This window comes from Lemur catta, chromosome 5 (assembly GCF_020740605.2).
Source record: "Lemur catta isolate mLemCat1 chromosome 5, mLemCat1.pri, whole genome shotgun sequence".
NCBI classification, from domain to species: domain Eukaryota; kingdom Metazoa; phylum Chordata; class Mammalia; order Primates; family Lemuridae; genus Lemur; species Lemur catta.
This window is the reverse complement of record NC_059132.1, coordinates 45,950,437-45,969,873: the sequence shown is the minus strand read 5'-3', so window position 1 is coordinate 45,969,873 and position 19,437 is coordinate 45,950,437. Positions and strand designations below refer to the sequence as shown.

The following is a 19,437-nucleotide window of genomic DNA, read 5'->3' as shown; positions in this document are numbered from 1 at the left end:
CTTCCTCTGGCGCCGTGGGAATGAGGCGCTTCCGCAGAGGAAGTCCCGCCCTACTTCCGTCAGCCGACCCCAGCTCACAGCTTGCTAGGATATGCCTGCTTGCCCCGATTTTTTTCTCTTTGCAATGTGAACTTCCTCATATAGCGCCCTCCCTTATTCTCCTCTTGGAAAGTACACGTGCTCTCCAAACAGTGAGACTGTTTCCACAGACAATACAGGCGCCTCAAAGACAGCCCCGCGGTCACGGCGCATACTCTGTGCGCCGACGAAGGAAGGACCCACACTTTTTTTTTGCATCCGGTTCCGGCGTCCCCCCTCTGGGTGGAGCTCGCTGAAGAGGCACGTGTGCTCTCTCCCTGGATGGAGCTGGTCGCTGGTTGCTACGAGCAGGTCCTTTTTGGATTCACCATACACCCGGAGCCCGAGGCGAGCGGCGACCACGAGGTGAGGTACCCCGCGCCGAGAGACCGCCGGAGGAGGGGCAGGGACGGGCAGGTTTGGTTCCCAGACCGCAGAGGTAAACATTCGAGTGCCTGGTGTTCTGCGTCTGATCTCTGCGGATTAATTGATGAGCCAAACTCAGGGGACTTAAGTAAAGCTAACCATTTAAAACACGGAATAAGCATTTTACCAAAATGAGATAGAATACTATTTGTTTATTATAGTAGACAAAATGTCCACAGGGCACGAAGGAAGCGGACTTTTCTGCACACGGCCAAAGGAGTCAGATATGGATTGAAGGGTTGCTCCCCTAAGTTGACTGCCAGTGTAGGGATTCAGCGTTTAATGAAAGAACGGTTCTCTGTTTCGCTAAGTTTCTGCCCTGGAGTTTTCCAAAACAGAGCTAGATTAGGGTAAAACTCTCTTGGATAAAGGAGATGATACTAATTCGTCTACCGTTAGTTGGGAACTATCTGTGGGCTCGGCGATGCAAGTTGAAAGATGCCGGAAGTATGGACCTTGTTCTACGGACGTTCCTGACATAAGGGTTGTAGGACTGAGAAGACAAATACACGGAGAAAATTTACAGCAGAATATGATAAATATTTTACTAGATGTGTGAATAAAAAGGTTAATTGCCAGTAGTCAAATAGATAGTACTAACCCAAGATTAGAAATCTGGTCTCCTGACTTCTAGCCCAGTACTATTTAATTGCCGAGGCAATTCTAGGTATCTCCTAGAAATCTATTTTAGTTAGTACAGTACTTCGTTTTAAAGAAGTCAGCGTGTCATTGTAGAATTAGCCAGAAAATTGGAAGTATATGGCTTGACTAGCTTTTGTTTATTTTGTTTTATATTCTAGTTATTCACCTGCTTTTGGCCATTGGCTGAAAGGTGACATGTTTTGAATATTCAAAGATATTGTTGAATTTGGTTTTTTGGTAGTAAAATTACTTACACATAGTACACTTCATAGCAACCCTTTGAGACAGGTACAGTTATTCTCAATTTTCAGATGAGGGTTTTTAATAGATAGGTTAAGTGACTGCTCAAGGCCACACAGCTAATAATTGGCAGAGCTGATGCAGGATGTCAGGGACCCTAAGTGTCTCTGACACTTGCAGGTCTTAGCTGTTACCGAATACTGCTTCTAAATCTAGACAGTAGCCTTAATAACCGACATTACTTTTGCATCATGAATCAACAAAGGGTATTCTTCGATTTAAGGCCCTAGCAGCTCCTCAGGAATGCTGTGCCTTGACACAAAAGAGGCCCCCTTGGTCCTAATTGATAGGACTATTGGTTGCTGTAGTTACTTGGAATTTAATTTCCAGTAACAAATTTTGAGTGCATTCAGGAGTTTGGTGGGTTTTTTCCTTCTTTAGTTTGTTTTGCTGTCATTCTTTGCACCCATCCAGTCACACTGCCCAGTCCAAAAGTCACATGGCAATAAGTGTAGAGTTCCTGGTGATTCTCTAGGGCTTATGTTTGTACTGATGGAAACATACCCTTACTCTGTTTACTTTTCTTTATAGGACTTGTCACTGTACGTATTTCTATATGACATCATATTTACTTATTTTGTCTCTCCCACTGGCATGGAAACTCCATTACAGTAGGGACTTTTGTCTTTTGTCTACTGCTATGTATCAATTGCCAGAAATAGTGGCAAGCATTCATTATTTAAATGAATAAATTCACATAAAAATTTGAACATTTGGCTGAGGCGGGTGGATCCCTCGAGGTCAGGAGTTTGAGACCATCCTGAGCAAGAGCGAGACCCCATCTCTACTAAAAATAGAAAGAAATTATCTGGCCCACTAAAAATGTATATGGAAAAAAATTAGCTGGGCGTGGTGGCGCATGCCTGTAGTCCCAGCTACTCGGAAGGCTGAGGCAGTAGGATTGCTTAAGCCCAGGAGTTTGAGGTTGCTGTGAGCTAGGCTGATGCCACGGCATTCACTCTAGCCCAGGCAACAGAGCGAGACTCTGTCTCAAAAAAAAAAAAAATTTGAACATTTGGAAGAGTAAATGATGTGGAAGTTTCACATATAAGTAAATATATTAAAGACGTAAAGATATGGGTGGGATCTAGAAGTCTGTCTAGTCCAGACTCCATTGCTGGGTTCTAGAGCTACGATACCCAGTATTGCCTTCTCACCTCTTTGGTTTATCTTCCTTACTTAATTTTCAGATTCTTGTTTGTTTTAATCTACACATAATTGCATAGATTTTTCTCCATTTGGAGGATCCATTGGTAGTTTTCATGGATCGTGGAATCACTTATCTGTTTCTGGAGAACTGTGGTGTGACTGTGGCAGTTGATTGTATGTTTTACTCTTCAGCAGAAATGGTCTCCTGTGGCTGACTTCACTCACCATGCCCACACTGCCTCCTTGTCAGCAGTAGCCGTAAATAGTCGTTTTGTAGTCACTGGAAGCAAAGATGAAACAATTCACATTTATGACATGAAAAAGAAGATAGAGCATGGGGCTCTAGTGCATCACAATGGTAAGAAAAATTGTATCCTTTAAGATAGTAATGTGGAGGCATACTTTACAATTTGACTTAAGTTGAACAATTCATTAAGTGTCTGTTTTCTAGCAGATTCTGTGCTAGGAGATAGAGAAATAAAAAAAAAAAAGATCCTTGCCCTCAGATTACTCACAGTCAGAATTGGGAGACAGAAAGGAGACGCTTAACTCACTTGGGGGCTGGAGGGATTGGAGTGAGGTTTTACTGAAACCTTGCTTAAAATGACATCTGAATTATCTTAAACAAAATGTCAATTGTTAGCCAGGTGAAGTTTGCAAGGAGGGAGAAAGGGCATTCCAGGCAGAGCAGGCAGTGTGAAGAGCACAAGGAGCAGTATCATAACAATATCTAATTTTATTGAGGGTGCATTATGTACCCCTCAGTTTGCCAAGAAGGTACTGTTATATCTCTAGTTCATTAGGTTCAAAGATGTTGCATGGCTTGCCTAAGGTCACAAAACAGTGGAACTGTTAATAGAACTTGAACCCAGGTCTAGAGCCTGTGTTTTTAGCCACTGGTGTCCATGGGAAACTCTAAGGAGTTCTGTGTTATGAGAAGGTGGTGTGGGGCACACAGAGGTAGATGGGACCAGATCCTGGAGTCCTTGTGAGAAGGAGCGTAGGAGGGATTGAATTGGGAGAGTTAGAGTGAATGAGCGAGCAAATGAGCAGTATGGGATTGAGGAAAGTGCTGGCAGTTTGGATATGGGAGAGGTGCTGATTAAGAACAAGCAAGAGGACTGAGGATGACCTGCCCCATTGAAGTTGGAGGCTATGGATTGAGTAACATCAGTTTCTTCAGCAATAAGCCACAAACATTTCTATAGAGAGGGGAAAGTTACTTTGTGTAGTAGTAGAAGGATTGATTTACAAGGGAATTGAGGATTTTGGTGAAAGAGTAGGTGGTCAGCCTAGAGAAAAATGTGGTGTCAGGGTTGGGAGATCTCTGAAATTAAAAAACAGCCTGAGTGCAGGAAGGTATGAAAAGGCTGAGAAGGTGTGAGCTCATATTCAGAGGATAGGTTCCTAGAGTTCAGGAGTTCCAACATGGAGCAGCTGTAGGTGGAAACAATGCCCGGGCTGGAGGTATGAGGGACGAATACAGAGGAGGCAGAGGTCGCTGGAGTTGAGGTCAAGGAGTAGTAATTCCCAACTCATGATTGGATTTTCCACACTGATAGTGAAGTTGCCCAGGATAGTGGCAGGATCAAGGGAGAGAAAAACTGAACAGGTAATTTTATTTTTCTCAGTACTGAACATTTTATGCTGTTTTCATTGCATTTTCCCAGGGGACAGAGAATGAGAGGTACGTCAGCTAAGCAAGTTGGTCTCCTACAAAGAAAGGCAGATAGATGCTCTTTTTCCTACCCTATATTCTATGTATTTCAGAGGTTCCACGCCAAGCATTAAATTCTAGCAGTAAATTTAGAGGGCTAAATGGCTTCCTTCTATTAGATGTTGTCTTAGTCCATTTGGCTTGCTATAACAAAATATCTTAGACTGTACAATTTATAAATGTTAGAGATTTATTTCTAGCAGTTTTGGAGTCTGGAAAGTCTGAGATCAAGGTGTTGGCAGATTTCAGTGTCTGGTTAGGGCCGGGGGTGGTGGCTCACGCCTGTAATCCTAGCCCTCTGGGAGGCCAAGGCGGGTGGATCGCTCGAGGTCAGGAGTTTGAGACCAGCCTCAGTGAGACCCCGTCTCTACTAAAAAAAAATAGAAATAAATTATCTGGACAACTAAAAATATATATAGAAAAAATTAGCCAGGTATGGTGGTGCATGCCTGTAGTCCCAGCTACTCGGGAGGCTGAGGCAGTAGGATCGCTTAAGCCCAGGAGTTTGAGGTTGCTGTGAGCTAGGCTGATGCCACAGCACTCACTCTAGCCCGGGCAACAAAGTGAGACTCTGTCTCAAAAAAAAAAAAAAAAAAGAGTCTCATGACTTAAACCCCTCACCCTGTAAGGTCCCACCCACCTCTTAATACTACCACATTGGTGACTAAGTCTTAGCATGTGAATTTTGGAGGGACACATAGCAGACAGTCCTTAGCTACTTTGACAGGTGTCTTGTTCTTCGCCAAAAGCTATGCTTTGAGTGATTTCAACATTCCTTTTCCCCTCTGTCTCCCAATTCCAGTTCATACAAACAAGGCTTTTCTCTCCCTGAAACATGGGAGAAATTAAGTGAAGTCTGATCTGTTCAAACCCATTAGTGCAAGTGTTGAACAGTGAGAAAAGGACTTAATTAGTAGAAGGACTTTCGGTGGCATTTGAATGAAGTATAGTTCTTTGGTTTCTTCCATTCCTTGTATAAGTCTTTCTAACAGTTGGTCATAAATTCTTTTTCTAGGAAACAGATGTGGGAGAGCAAACTTTCCAAAGTAAAGAGATAATAGGGAGAGGAAAACATGAGCAAAGATGGGGGCTAATGGCTCCCACTTTGAGAAGAAGGTGCTGCATAAGCCCACATATTAGTATTTTTTTGTGTGTAAAATAATTCATCAAAGAACTTTGGTTCTTTCAATATAAAGGCTAGTATAAAGGATTGACTAGGTGATGTATAGTTGGAAAATGATCCATATTCTGTAAAGGACCAAATAGTATATATTTAGATTTTGTGGGCCATATGGTCTCTGTTAAAATTATTCAGCTCTGTCGTCATGGTGCAAAAGCAGCCGTAAACATTTCTGTAACTGAATAATGAGTGTGGCTATTTTCCAGTAAAACTGTATTTTATAAAAATAAGCCACCAACTAGATTTGGCCAGTAGGCAGTAGTTTGCTGATCCCTGAGCTGTAGGGCGGTGAAGCTGAGTGACACAAATTTCAAAGGAATAGGGAATTTTACTTTAGGGCAAAGGTGTAAAGGTAGGGACTACTTTGGAGAGCTGGTAGAATGCTAGGTTCTTCCATCACCTCACCCTTGTCCAGCCTTTTAATTCTTGAGTTATAGGGGAAATTCATCAGAGATCCAAGCCTCAATTTTGGTGGAGTGGGGAGTAGGATGTTTTATGAGGAAGTTGAAAAGATGTAGGAAAGTTTGTTATCTGTGGGAAGGAGATTCCAGAGAGCATGGTTGAAGAGAGTAACATTTTATCTGATTGTTCTAATAAATTCTTTTAACAGTGAATGATAAGTGTGTATAAATTTAGTCAGAATATCTTTGTAGTCATAATGATAGGATTGTGGCTGGTCGGGTGGCTAACTTACTGTTTAGAAAGTGGAAGTCATCTTGGTTTGTTCCCTAGATTAAATGGTTAGTTTTGTTTGACTTCTGCTCAAAGTCTCCTAGCTATCCATGTCCAAAATTTATAATTATGGAGAGATAAGTAAAGCAAGAAAGTGAACTGATTAATTAAATGTATATCTACAACTGAAGAAACTCTCTGAAAATAGCCTGTCTTGGTTTTTCCATAGGCACTATAACTTGCTTGAAGTTCTATGGTAGCAGGCACTTGATCAGTGGAGCAGAAGACGGACTCATCTGTGTCTGGGATGCAAAGAAATGGGAATGCCTCAAGTCAATTAAAGCTCACAAGTGAGTCCGGCTCCTTCCCATTGACATTGTCAATGTGCTCATCAAGTTGGGAGCTAACTGTTGGTTTCATTTTAGAGGACATGTGACCTTCCTTTCTATTCACCCATCTGGCAAGTTGGCCCTGTCTGTTGGTACAGATAAGACCTTAAGGTAAGTCATTAACACCCAAAAGAATCTTTATTAAGGTGTATATTTTATTATAATACTTAGATACTATTTATGTGTTGTTTCACAGCTCTCAACCATTTAAAGTTACTGTGATGCAAGGGAAAGGTAGAAAGCTGGTGAATGTTTTTATAATATTAGGATAAAAGAGACAAGCTCTGTATTCAAACATGCATCTCAGTCATTATAAGCTGTCAAGTGAAGAGGAGGATGGTCCTCAAGAGAAATGTTTTGGGTGGGGGGGAAAGTTTTGAAAATACAATAGATACAGCATATTAAAGGGGTAGGGGAACAGAAGGAGCTTTAATCCTTCTTGATAATAAATATTTCAAGGCCAGACACAATGGCTCATGCCTGTAATCCTAGCACTATGGGAGGCCAAGGTGGGAGGATTGCTTGAGCTCAGGAGTTTGAGACCAGCCTCAGCAAGAGTGAGACCTTATCTCAAATAGAAAAATTAGCCGGTGTCATGTTACACACCTGTAGTCCCAGCTACTTGGGAGGCTGTGGTAGGAGGATCACTTGAGCCCAGGGGTTTGATGTTGCAGTGAGCTATTCCAGGGTGGCAGAGTGAGACTCTGTCTTAAAAAAATTAAAATAAATAAATAAATAATTCAAGATGTTACTATACAAAGGATGGCAGTTCCTTTAAATAGCCCATATTTAGCAAAATTGTCATTTGAGTATGTCTTCATTATGCTTTTTTACAATTAGTGAAAGTTAATTGATGATCATGCCATAAGCAAGCTTCCTGTTTTGCAGAACATGGAATCTTGTGGAAGGAAGATCAGCATTCATAAAAAATGTAAAACAAAGTGAGTATTTTTGTTAGAAATACAGGTTGAACATTCTTAATCTGAAAATCTAAAATCCGAAACGCTCCAAAATCTGAAACTTCTTGAGCACTATCATGACGCCACAAGTGGAAAATTACACACCTGACCTCATGTGATGAATCACAATCAAAACACAGTCAAAACTTTGTTTTATGCACAAAATTATTAAAAATATTGTGTAAAAGTATCTTCAGACTATTTGTATATGAAACAAATGAATTTCCTGTTTACACTTTTGGGACTTATCCTCCAGATATCTCATTATGTATATGCAAATGTTCCAAAATCTGAAAAAAATCTGAAATCCAAAATACTTTTGGTTCCAAGTATTTCAGATAAGGGATAGTCAACCTGTATATTTTATAATTATTTAATGGAATATGAATGTATAGATACACATTTTTATTTGTGTGCATATACACATTTATTTCCTTGCATGATGGTGGTTACCTCTGAGATCAAATGTTTTAGGTTACTTTTTTTTCCCATTTTAGATGTGGGTGGTGTTGATATAACCTTTGATGATTGTTTGAACTCAAGATTATTATCTAAAATGTAACTCAAATGGCTGTTGTAATGTGTGCATAGTTTTCATCGATGTTTGGTTGCAGTATCTGTGTTTTGCATTCAGATCTTGCTATCCACGCAGTCATCATGCAGCCAAAGAGTAACTTGGGATCATAGTACTGGTCTAGTGTTGTCTCTTACAACACATCTACCACTGGCCAGCCTCCAAATTCCTGCACACAGAACTCTAGGAATAGAGGTGAGCTTGGAGGAATTTAGTGTAATGCATCTGTAGTAACTCAATGAATTTTTAAAAAAGGAAAAAATAAATATAACTCATAAAATATGTATCATCATGTGTTACAAAGATTGGATGTGAAAATGCAAAGTATAAATATTTGGTATTTTTATTATTGCGCTGGTCATTTTATGTTTTATTCATAATATAAATAAACCTTGTTTTTTTAACTTCAGATGCTCACATAGTGGAATGGTCTCCAAGGGGAGAGAAATATATAGTTGTCATACTGAATAAAATAGACATCTATCAGCTTGATACTGCATCCATTAGTGGCACCATCACAAATGAAAAGAGAATTTCTTCTGTTACATTTCTTTCAGTAAGTACTCAGAAATCAATGATGGAAGTTTATGGTGATGGTTGAAATTGTTGATGACATTCTAGATATTATCACTCTTTTTCTGTCTCAGGATTCTGTCCTTGCAGTGGCTGGAGATGAAGAAGCTGTAAGGTTTTTTGACTGTGATTCACTTGTATGCCTCTGTGAATTTAAAGCTCATGAAAACAGGTATTTTTACCAATTTCTGTGTGTTTATATGTAGTCTTAATGTTATATATGCAATAGTTTCATAAATCAGAATATATGTTTTTGTGAACTGCAGAAATAATAAAACATACATCTATATGTACAGTATATGATGTCTGGAGTCTAAGAAGATGGTAGAAAATGTTATCTTCCTGGCCTTAGTCATGCAAAAGTGGTGAAATTGTGATCAGGACTAGTTCTTTGTATAGGATATTTATTTTTTAAATAAGTCTGTTAGAATTGGGCCCTGCAATTAAGCATACTTGATCAAATAAAAGACTAAACAATCTTGAACTTTGTCCCTGGCCACTCTTGTCCTTTTACTTCATTTCCCTTGTCCACTTCTTCCCCCTTTCCACGTAATATTTTTTTTCCTGCAGGAGAAATAAAATATTGTTGAATTCCTATTTTGTGCCTTTCTGTTACTGCATTTCTAGGGGGTAGATACTGAGTCTCAGATTAAGTGGCCTAGATCACTCCACGCTTAGGTGATGGAGCTGGGATCCAAACTCAGTTCTCTCTGGCTCTTATATCTCTGCTTTTTCCACTATAATTTTGGAAAAGGTGATCTGGGAAAGGTCACCAGAGTTATATTTTAACATGTCACATTTGCATGTTCTATGTCTTATGTAAGTCTTAATTCTTATTTTCTAAATAATGGTTAAGTTTTATGAAATCTGTTTTTGTAAATACTGAAGAGTACCATAGTCAGTGTGCAGCCTTACTTTTGACCTGCATTAGGAAGTAAACACACTATTCAAGGAAGGCCATTTCGGATGTACTGATAAAACTTTGGATATTTGGCCATTTGTTCCTATGTTTATTCAACAAGTATCTGTTGAGCATCTGTTGTAAAAAAATTAATACTATAGTAGGTGTTTGATGATGAACAAAAAAGGCAAGAGCTTGTGTTTTCATGGTTCTTATATTGTAATGAGGCAACAAGACAGTTTATAAACAAGTAAGCAGATCATTACACAGGATGGAAATAGAAAGGTATTGTGATTAAAGAGTAATACGGGTAATTGGTTTAGATAGGATGATGAAGGAAGAAGGAGTGAGACCCCAAGGATAAAAAGGAGCTGATTCCAAAAAGAGAGAGCCATAGGCACCGAGGCCCTGAGGGAGGAAAAATTGCTTGGTGTATTTTAGGGACAAGTAGAAGACCCGTGTGACTAGATGAAAGTGAGCAAGGAAGAGGATAGTGGGGGCCCAGCAGTGCATGGCCTTGTGGGCCAAGGGGAAGAGTTTAGATTTTATACTAGATTTTTGTTTTCTTTTCTTTACTTCTTCTTATTGAAAAGTTTAAAAGTGGGCCCACCAGTTTAAGGAGCCAACTCTTACAGATCCATCACCAGCTTTAGCACCTGTCACTTTATGGCCAAACTTGCTTCATCTGTAATCGCCAGCCACTTCCTCCTCTCCCATGTTATTTTCAAGCAGATCCCAGTTTTGTAGGGTTTTAAGCCTAGAAGTTACATGATCTGATTTACATTTTTAAAAATTGTTAGGGGACAGAAATGTAAGCAGAAAGGCCAATTAGACTACTTCCATGATCCGAAAGAAAATGAAAGCAGATTAGACCAGGGGTGGTGGCATTGGAGGTGAGGGAAAGGGTGCATGACATTGTTTCTGTTGTCTTGCTTTTCTCTCCTTATGGAACTTGGAGTTTCTTTTAGGTGAAGGGCTGTTTTATACATCTTTATTTCTGTTGTGATAAACCTGATTATTTGTAGTTACTATTATCTATTCAGTTTTTCCTTAAGATATGGTTGACAGTCAATTTTATCTTGTATTTTGACTCTGAAAATGACTTACTAACAGGAATGTGAAGCAAAGTTGTATTTTAGGACATCATTCGTTGAGCATTTTGGAAATACTTGAAGCTTCACAGAAGCAGAAGACTCTGCGTATAAGTTTTATAACAGTATTGCACTATTTTGAAGAAAAGGTCTTTTATGGTGTTAATATTTCTATCCTAGGGTAAAGGACATTTTCAGTTTTGAAATTCCAGAGCATCATGTTATTGTTACAGCATCGAGTGATGGTTTCATCAAAATGTGGAAGCTAAAGCAGGATAAGGTCAGTGTCTTAGCATAGTATATATAGATACACTTTAATGCAGTCCTTGCTATCAGTATTACTTTAAGTGAGGTAGAGTTTTTTTTTAAACAGGTCATAAGACATAGATCTTTAAATCTCTTCCAGGTATGATTGGTATTAATGGTTTTAAAGTTAGGGTTCCCACAGAGCTGCTTTAGGAGTTGGCAGTTTTGAGTCTGAGCTGGGAGGATCCCAGAGCTTTCTCTCTGCTCTTTTAATCAGAGAAGCTCTACTTTCTTCTCTTTTGTATATTGCGGTTCTCTGAAGATGATAGGTAAAAAATGCTGCCACTGCTAAAAGCAGTTTAGATGCTCTTGATCAATTATAGAACTAATGATAATTTTGAGCCAGATAATTGAACAATTAAATTCCCTTTTGTTGGCCAGGCACAGTGGCTCACGCCTGTAATCATAGCACTCTGGAGGCCAAGACGGGAGGATTGCTTGAGGCCAGGAGGTCAAGACCAGCCTGAGCAAGAGCGAGACCCCGTCTCTAGAGAAAATAAAAAAATAAAAAAATTAGCCGGGCATGGTGGTGCACACCTGTGGTCCCAGCTACTCAGAAGGCTGAGGTAGGACAATTGCTTGAGCTCAGGAATTGGAGGTTGCAGTGAGCTTCGATGAGGTCACTGCACCGTAGCCCAAGCATCAGCGTGAGACTCTGTCTCAAGGAAAAAAAAAATCCCTTCTGTTGTCTCTTTATAGTCTCTCTTGGTTTATTATTCTTTGTTTTCTCATAAGCATTCTGTGAATATGGTTTGTAGAGTGTCTATTTTGTACAAGGTTCTTTGTTAAACAACAGAAATGAACAGGACATGGTCCCTTTAGAATTCTTAATTTCTGGATACGTCTCAGAAATTGGCTCTGTGAACAATTTGTCAAGCCAAGCATGAATCAAGATTATAGATTACTTCTAAACATATTTTATACTTAAGAAAATACAGTAAATTTTAAATTAAGGTGGCTTGATTATAGAAAAAAATAATTATTCAGAATTCACATTATGAATTTTTCTTTCCTCTTTTAGAAAGTTCCCCCATCTCTACTCTGTGAAGTAAATACTAACGCCAGGCTGACATGTCTTGGAGTGTGGCTAGACAAAGTGGCAGACATGAAAGCAAGCCTGCCTGCAGCTGCAGAGCCTTCTCCTGGTAATTGAAGTTAATCATTTGGAAAATTTGAATCATCTGTTATCTCTTAAATTGTTGAAGTGAAGGAGATCTAGATAACTTTATTGTTAGCCTATGTTTATTTCATTCAAAGGGAAAAATGATCTTTAAATGCACTGTCTCTTGTGTTTTAGTAAGTGAAGAAGAACAGTCCAGAATCAGCAAAAAGGAATCCAGTGACACAGTGCAGGAAGAAGAAAAGCAGTCAAAACCTAACGCAAAGAAATGTGGTTTAACTGTTAACAGTAATAAACGAATAAAAGGAAATAGCCTGGTGTCAACCAAGAAGAGGAAATTGGTAGAAAAGTTAGAAAAGAAGAGAAAAAAGAAGAAAATATAAATGGTTAACAGTCAATCCCAGATATCTCCTAAGAGAACTTTTTTTAAATGGAATCATTCTTTTCAAATGCACCTAAATATTTTTTTTTCTGAGTAAAAGCAAGGAATTTCTTCCTTTGGAGAAATACACATCTTACAAAACCACTTTTAGGTGGTTTTTTTTTTCTTTAAAACAGTGGTAAGATTACTTTTGACAGACTTAATTATATGTCAGTGACATATTAATGTGTAGTATGTAATTTTTACTTTGGGCAAAATAAATAAAGATCTTTCTCAAAATATTATAAGTTAATATATAATCTTGAACACATTCTTTACCAGAGGTGGATAGAGTCATTTTTCAAATTTTTCTCCTAAATGGAGGAAGAATTAAATAAAAAACCGCCTTCCTTTGGCTTCTTCAAATGGTAAGTAGTAATTTTAATGGAAATTTTATTTTGGTAACAAGGTATAAAAAATTTTTTCAAACCAGCAAGTATATTAAGACAAACTAAAACTTATATAAAATATATATATATGAAACAAAGATATGGTTAAATTTAGGACTGTATACATTAGGAGATTAATGAGAGATTGCCAAACTTCTTTAAACTGATCTGCTTTCAAGGAATGGATGCACAACATAATTTAAGGACAGGAAAATGACATTTTTGATTTTTGTTTTATGCCTTCCAAGGCATAAAAAAAATTCACTTAGCTAATCTTTTAACAAAGATAAGTCTTAAATCCAGCCTGTTGATTAATTAATACCTTTTCATCTCTTCTTACCTGAAAAATTATTTTTTTCTTTTTCTTTTCTTTTTTTTTGTTGGAGACAGGGTCTCACTCTGTTGCCCAGGCTGGAGTGCAGTGGCACAATCATAGCTCACTTCAGCCTGAACTCCTGGGCTCAGGTGGTCCTCCTGCCTCAACCTGAGTAGCTGGGATTACAGGCATGCTTCATCACATCCAACTAATTTTCTGTAGAGGTGGTGTCTAGCTATGTTGCCCAGGCTGATCTCGAACTCCTGGCCTCAAGCAATTCTGCCTCAGCTTCCCAAAGTGCTGGGATTACAGGTGTGAGCCACTGTCCCCAGCTGAGAGTTCCTTTATATATTTTAGAAACTTGACCTTTGTTAGATTTGTGGTTTGCACATTTTTTGCCTAGTTGGTAGCATGTCTTTTTATTCTTTTAACAGGGTCTTTTGCAGAGCTAAAGTTTTCAATTTTGATGAAGTTTAGTTTATCAATTTTTCCTTTCATGGATCTTGCTTTTGGTGTCAAGTCTGAGAAATCTTTGCCTAGCTGTAGATCCTGAAAGATGTTTTCATAAAGTTTTCATAGAGTTTTACGTTTTACATTTAGTATGTGATCCATTTGGGGTGTATATAATGTGTGAGGTGTAAATCAAGGTTTGTTTTTTTGCCTATCTATGGATGTTCACCTGCTCTGGCACCAGGTTGAAGACAATCCTTCCTCCATTGAAATGCTTTTGCACCCTTGTCAAAAATCAGTTGGGCATATTTGTGTGGGTGTGTTACTGGTTCTCTGTTGTGTTCTGTTGATCTATATGTTTATCTTTTTGCCAGGATGGCAGTCTTCAATACTGCAGCTATGTAATAAACCTTGAAATTCATTAGAATGATTGCTCCCATTTTATTCTTTTGAAATTGTTTTCACTATTCCAGTTCCTCTGCCTTTTCATATAAATTTTAGAACAATCTTGTCTGTATCTACAAAAAAAATCTTGCTGGGATTTTGACTTACACTGTTCCTTAGTGATGGGGATACATTCCAAGAAATGCATCATTTGGTGATTTCATCGTTGTGCGAACATCATAGATTATAGTTACACAAACCTAATGGTAGAACCTACTGCACACCTAAGCTATATGGCATAGCCATTATAATCTTATAGGACCACTGTTATATATGTGGTCCATCATTGACCAAAATGTTATGTGGTGTAGAACTATATTTAGATCTTCTTTGATTTCATTTATCAATGTTGTGTAGTTTTCAGCATACAGACTTTGGTTATGTTAGATTTATATATAAGTATTTCCTGTGTAGGGGGGCAATTGCAAATGGTATTTTATTTTTAATTTTGGTGTCCACATGTTGCTAGTGTGTAGAAATACAATTGATTTTTTTTTTTCTTTTTTATAGTAGAGACAGGGTCTCGCTCTTGCTTAGGCTGGTCTCGAACTCCTGAGCTCAAGCAATCCTCCTGCCTCGGCCTCCCAGAGTGCTAGGATTACAGGCGTGAGCAACCGCGCCCAGCCGTACAATTGATTTTTGTATGTTGATCTTGTATCTTGCTATCCTGCTGAACTCACTTATTCTAGGAATTTTTTTTATATAGACACTTATATCATCTGTAAATAGAAAATAGGTTTTTTTTGTGTGTGTGTATTTTATTTCCTTTTCTTGCCTTTTTAGTGTGTGCCACTATATTGAATAAGAATGGTGAAAACAGGCATCTTTGCCTTGTTAATGATCTGAGAAGGAAAACATTGTCTTTTACCACTAAGTAGAATGCTAACTGAACCTAGTCAAGTTGAGGAAGGTTTCTACAATTTCTGTCTCATGAGTGGTTATCAAGATTGAGTGTTGAATTTTGTCAAATGATTTTTCTACATCAGTTGACATTATCATGAGATATTTCTTTTTTAGTCTATTAGTATGATAGATAACATTTATTAATTTTAAATATTGAACCTGCCTTGCATCCCTAGAATAAACGCTACTTATGGTATATAATGATTTTTATATATTGCTGAAATCTCTTAAGTTTTGTTGAGTTTTGTGTATTTATGAAGGATATTGGTCTGTAGTTTTCTTTTCATGTACCGTCTCTGTCTGGTTTTGGTATCAATGAAGTAGGAGGTGGTCCCTCCTCTTCTATTTTCTGGAGAGACCACGTAGAGTTAGTGTTAGTTCTTTATAAACATCTGCAAGAAATCTGCAGGGAAACCATTTGGGCCTGGAGATTCTTTTGGGGACTTTTAAAATTTTGATTTCATTTTCATTAAAGTACAGGGCTGTTCAGATTATCTATTTCGTATCGAGTGAGCTGTAGTAATTTGTGTTTTTCATGATCAAGTACATTTTGTCAGAGTTGGTAAGATTATGTGTGTAGAGTTGTGGGGAGTATTCCCTTGTTCCTTTGATACCTACCTACATTATCTATAGTGACAGCTCCTGTTTCATTCCTGATGTTGGTAATTTGTGGCCTCTCTCTGTTAGTCTTGCTAGAACTTTGTCAGTTGTATTGGTCTTTTCAAAGAGCCAGCTCTTTGTTTCATTGACTTTCTCTATTTTTCTGTTTTCAATTTTGTTAATTTCCGCTCTCATCCTTATTATTTCCTTCCTTCCTCCTTTCTTGCTGTAAGGTTTTTTTGCTCAAATTTTTCTAGGTTTTTGAGGCAGGAGCTTGGATTATTGGTGCAAGGTTTTTCCTCCTTTCCTGCTCTTAGTGCACAGCACTGCTTTCACTACGTCCCACAATTTATTTGTACGTAATAGTTTGAGACATAATTCATACTAACAAATTCACCCACCGAAAGGGTGTAATTCAGTGGCTTGTAGTCTATTCACAGAGTGCAACTATCACAGAAATCTGTATTAGGACATTTTTGTCACTCCATAAAGAAATCCTGTACTCATTAGCAGTCATTCCCCATTTTTCGCTCTACAGCTTACACAGCCACTAGTCTACCTTCTGTCTTTTTAGAGTTGCCTAGAATGGACATTTCTTATACAGAGAATCATTCCATTTCTGGTCTTTCGTGATTTCACTTAGCATATTGTTTTTAAGGTTTATTCATGTCATAGCATGTGTCAGTACTTCATTTCGTTTTATTGATGAATAATATTACATTGTATGGATATACCACAATTTGTCCATTCCTCAGTTGATGGATATTTCTTTCTTCTTTTGGTTATTATGAATAATGTTACTGTGAACATTTTTGTTTTTACGTGGACGTATGTTTTCATTTTTCTTGGGTACATATATACATAGGAGTAAAATTGCTGGGTCAGATAGTTACTCTTAGGTTCAGCCTCTTGAGGAACTGTCAGACTGTTTTCCAAAGTGGTTGTACCATTGATATTCCCACCAACAGTGTATGAGTGTTACAATTTCATCACATCTTTGCTAACAGTTTTTAAAAAAATTATAGCCATTCTTTCTCCACTTCCCCTAAGATGGTATAAAAGTCCCGCATTTTAACCTCCTGAGTCTCATTTTTCTGTGAACTCCTGCATAGGTATGTGAATAAAAGTCCGTCTTTTCTCTTGCTAATCTATCTTTCATCAGTTTAATTAACACGCCTCTGTGCCCCTCCCCCTAAATATTATAGCCATTCTAGTGGGTGGGAAGTAGTATCTCATTGTGGCTTTGATTTGCATTTCCTAATGGCTAATGATGATTAGCCTCTTTTCATGTGCTTATTAGCCACCATTTTTATATCTTCTTTGGAAAAATATTTGTCCAGACATAGTGCCCATTTTTAAATTGGGTTGCTTGTTTTTTACTATTGACTTGTGAGAGGTCTTTATATATTCTAGATACAGCTCCCTTATCAGATACGTGATTTGCAAATATTCCTTCCATTCTGAGTTGTCTTTTCACTTTTTTGTTACTGTCCATTGAAGCACAAAATTTTCAATATTGATGAAGTCAAGTTTATTTTTTCTTATATCACTTGGTGTTTTTGGTGTCAAATCTAAGAACACTTTGCCTAACCCCAGGTCATCACGGTTTGTGTCTGTATTTTCTCCAGAGTTTTATAGTTTCAGCTATTACATTTAGGTTTATGGCTTATTTTGCGTTATTATTTGTGTATAGCTGACAAAGGAGTTTTACCGTCATTCTGTTTTTTTTTTTTTTTTTTTTGAGACAGAGTCTCACTCTGTTGTCCGGGCTAGAGTGAGTGCCGTGGCGTCAGCCTAGCTCACAGCAACCTCAAACTCCTGGGCTCAAGTGATCCTTCTGCCTCAGCCTCCCGGGTAGCTGGGACTACAGGCATACACCACCATGCCAGGCTAATTTTTTCTATATATTTTTTAGTTGTCCAGCTAATTTCTTTCTATTTTTAGTAGAGACGGGGTCTCACTCTTGCTTAGGCTGGTCTCGAACTCCTGAGCTCAAACGATCCACCCACCTCAGGCTCCCAGAGAGCTGGGATTACAGGCATGAGCCACTGCACCTGGCACACCTTCATTCTTTGTCATGTGGGTTTCCAGTTGTCCCAGCTTCATTTGTTGAAAATATTCTTTCCTCATAGAATTGGCTTTGGTGCCATTGTTGAAAATCATTGACTGTAAATATGATGATTTACTACCGGATTTTCAATTCTAATCCATTGACTCAGATGTCTGTCCTTATGCCAGGATGACACAGTCTTGGTTACTATAGATTTGTAGTAAGGTTTGAAATTGGGAAAAGTGAGTCCTGTAACTTTGTTCTCTAAAGGTTGTTTTAGCTATATGGTGTCCCTTGGATTTTTATATGAATTTTAGATCAGTTTATCAATTTCTTCTGCAAAGAATTCAACTAGGATTTTGAAAGGGATTGCATTGAACCTGTAGAATCTGGGGAATATAGAAATCTCAAAAATATTGTCTTCTGACCCATAAGCACAGGAAATCTTTTCACTTATTTAGGTCTTCTTTCATTTCTTTCCACAGTGTTTTTTAGTTTTTAGCTTAAAAAGTTTGTGCTTGTTTTATTAAATTTATTTTTCAGTGGTTTATTCTTTTTGATGCTATTGTAAATTGAATTGTTTTCTTAATTTTATTTTCAGATTGTTCATTGCTAGTTATACCACATATTTTAATATGTTTTATTTTCATTCAGTTCATTGTATTTTTTTTTTTTTATTTCCTGATGGATTTTCTTTTTGGCCCACAGATTATTTAAAAGTGTATTGTTTAGGCCGGGTGTGGTGGCTCACGCCTGTAATCCTAGCACTCTGGGAGGCCGAGGTGGGTGGATTGCTTGAGCTCAGGAGTTCGAGACCAGCCTGAGCAAGAGTGAGACCCTGTCTCTACTAAAAATAGAAAGAAATTATCTGGCCAACTAGAATATATATATAGAAAAAATTAGCCGGGCATGGTGGCGCATGCCTATAGTCCCAGCTACTCGGGAGGCTGAGGCAGTAGGATCGTTTAAGCCCATGAATTTGAGGTTGCTGTGAGCTAGGCTGATGCCACGGCACTCACTCTAGCTGGGGCAACAAAACGAGACTCTCTCAAAAAAAAAAAAAAAAAGAAAGGGTATTGTTTAGATTCCAAGTGTTTGAAGATTTTTCTGTTATCTTTCTGTCATTGGTTTCTAATTTGATTCCATTGTTAGAGAACACATGCTATATGATTCCAGTTCTTTTAAATTTGTTGAGACTTATGATCTATCTTGATAGATATTCTGTAGACACTTGAATATGTGTCCTGCTATCATTGGTTGGAGTGTTCTATAAATGTTGGTTAGATCCTCTTGGTTGATGGTTTTGTTGGATTTTTCTATATTCTTGCTGCCTTTCTGTCTACTTGTTCTATCATCGAGAGGAGTTGAAATCTCCAATTTCAATAGCTGTAGATTTGTCAATTTCTCCTTTGAATTCTATCAGTTTTTGCTTAACATCTTTTGTAGCTCTGTTGTTGGATAGATACCTATTTAGGATTTTTGTCTTCATGGTGGGTTGACTCTTATGTCATGTAATGTCCCTGTCTATCTCTGGTGATTTTCTTTGCTCTGAAGTCTACTTTATCTGATATTAATATAGATATTTCTTCCTCCCTTCCCCCCTTCTCCCCTCGTTCCTTCCTTCCCTTTCTCTCTTCCTCTCTTCCTTTCTTCCCCTACTAGCTTCCTTCCCTTCCTTTCCTTTCCTTTTCCTCTTTCCTTTTCAAGACAGGGTCTCACTCTATAGCCTGAGCTAGAGTGCAGTGGCATCATCCTAGCTCACAGCAACCTCAAGCTCCTGGTCTCAA

At 38.1% G+C, this 19,437-nt stretch overlaps 1 protein-coding gene and 1 non-coding gene across 3 annotated transcripts; both read left to right on the top strand.

The window, feature by feature from the left end:
- The first annotated feature begins 290 nt into the window (after positions 1-290).
- On the top strand, positions 291-12,622 carry PAK1IP1 (PAK1 interacting protein 1). Of its 2 annotated transcripts, none has more exons than XM_045551694.1 (10): positions 291-444; positions 2,791-2,953; positions 6,394-6,514; positions 6,590-6,664; positions 7,442-7,494; positions 8,497-8,642; positions 8,734-8,831; positions 10,832-10,931; positions 11,979-12,102; positions 12,255-12,622. In XM_045551694.1, exons 1-10 carry the CDS (start codon positions 361-363, stop codon positions 12,458-12,460), a joined length of 1,170 nt encoding a protein of 389 aa, XP_045407650.1. In that variant the 5' UTR covers positions 291-360; the 3' UTR covers positions 12,461-12,622. The 2 variants fall into 2 exon arrangements, with proteins under 2 accessions (XP_045407650.1, XP_045407648.1); XM_045551692.1 differs by having other exon boundaries at positions 312-444; positions 2,788-2,953.
- LOC123639063 lies at positions 8,086-8,265 on the top strand. The gene has a single exon (XR_006735630.1). It is a non-coding gene; the product is annotated as a small nucleolar RNA SNORA23 (small nucleolar RNA).
- Positions 12,623-19,437: the final 6,815 nt, after the last annotated feature.

Bases quoted from the DNA above. Each gene is read 5' to 3' on its own strand.
- PAK1IP1 (XM_045551692.1), top strand. From the start codon at position 361: ATGGAGCTGGTCGCTGGTTGCTACGAGCAGGTCCTTTTTGGATTCACC. The intron at 445-2,787 runs GTGAGGTACCCC...TTTACTCTTCAG, and splicing joins AGGCGAGCGGCGACCACGAG to CAGAAATGGTCTCCTGTGGC. The intron at 6,665-7,441 runs GTAAGTCATTAA...CCTGTTTTGCAG, and splicing joins GGTACAGATAAGACCTTAAG to AACATGGAATCTTGTGGAAG.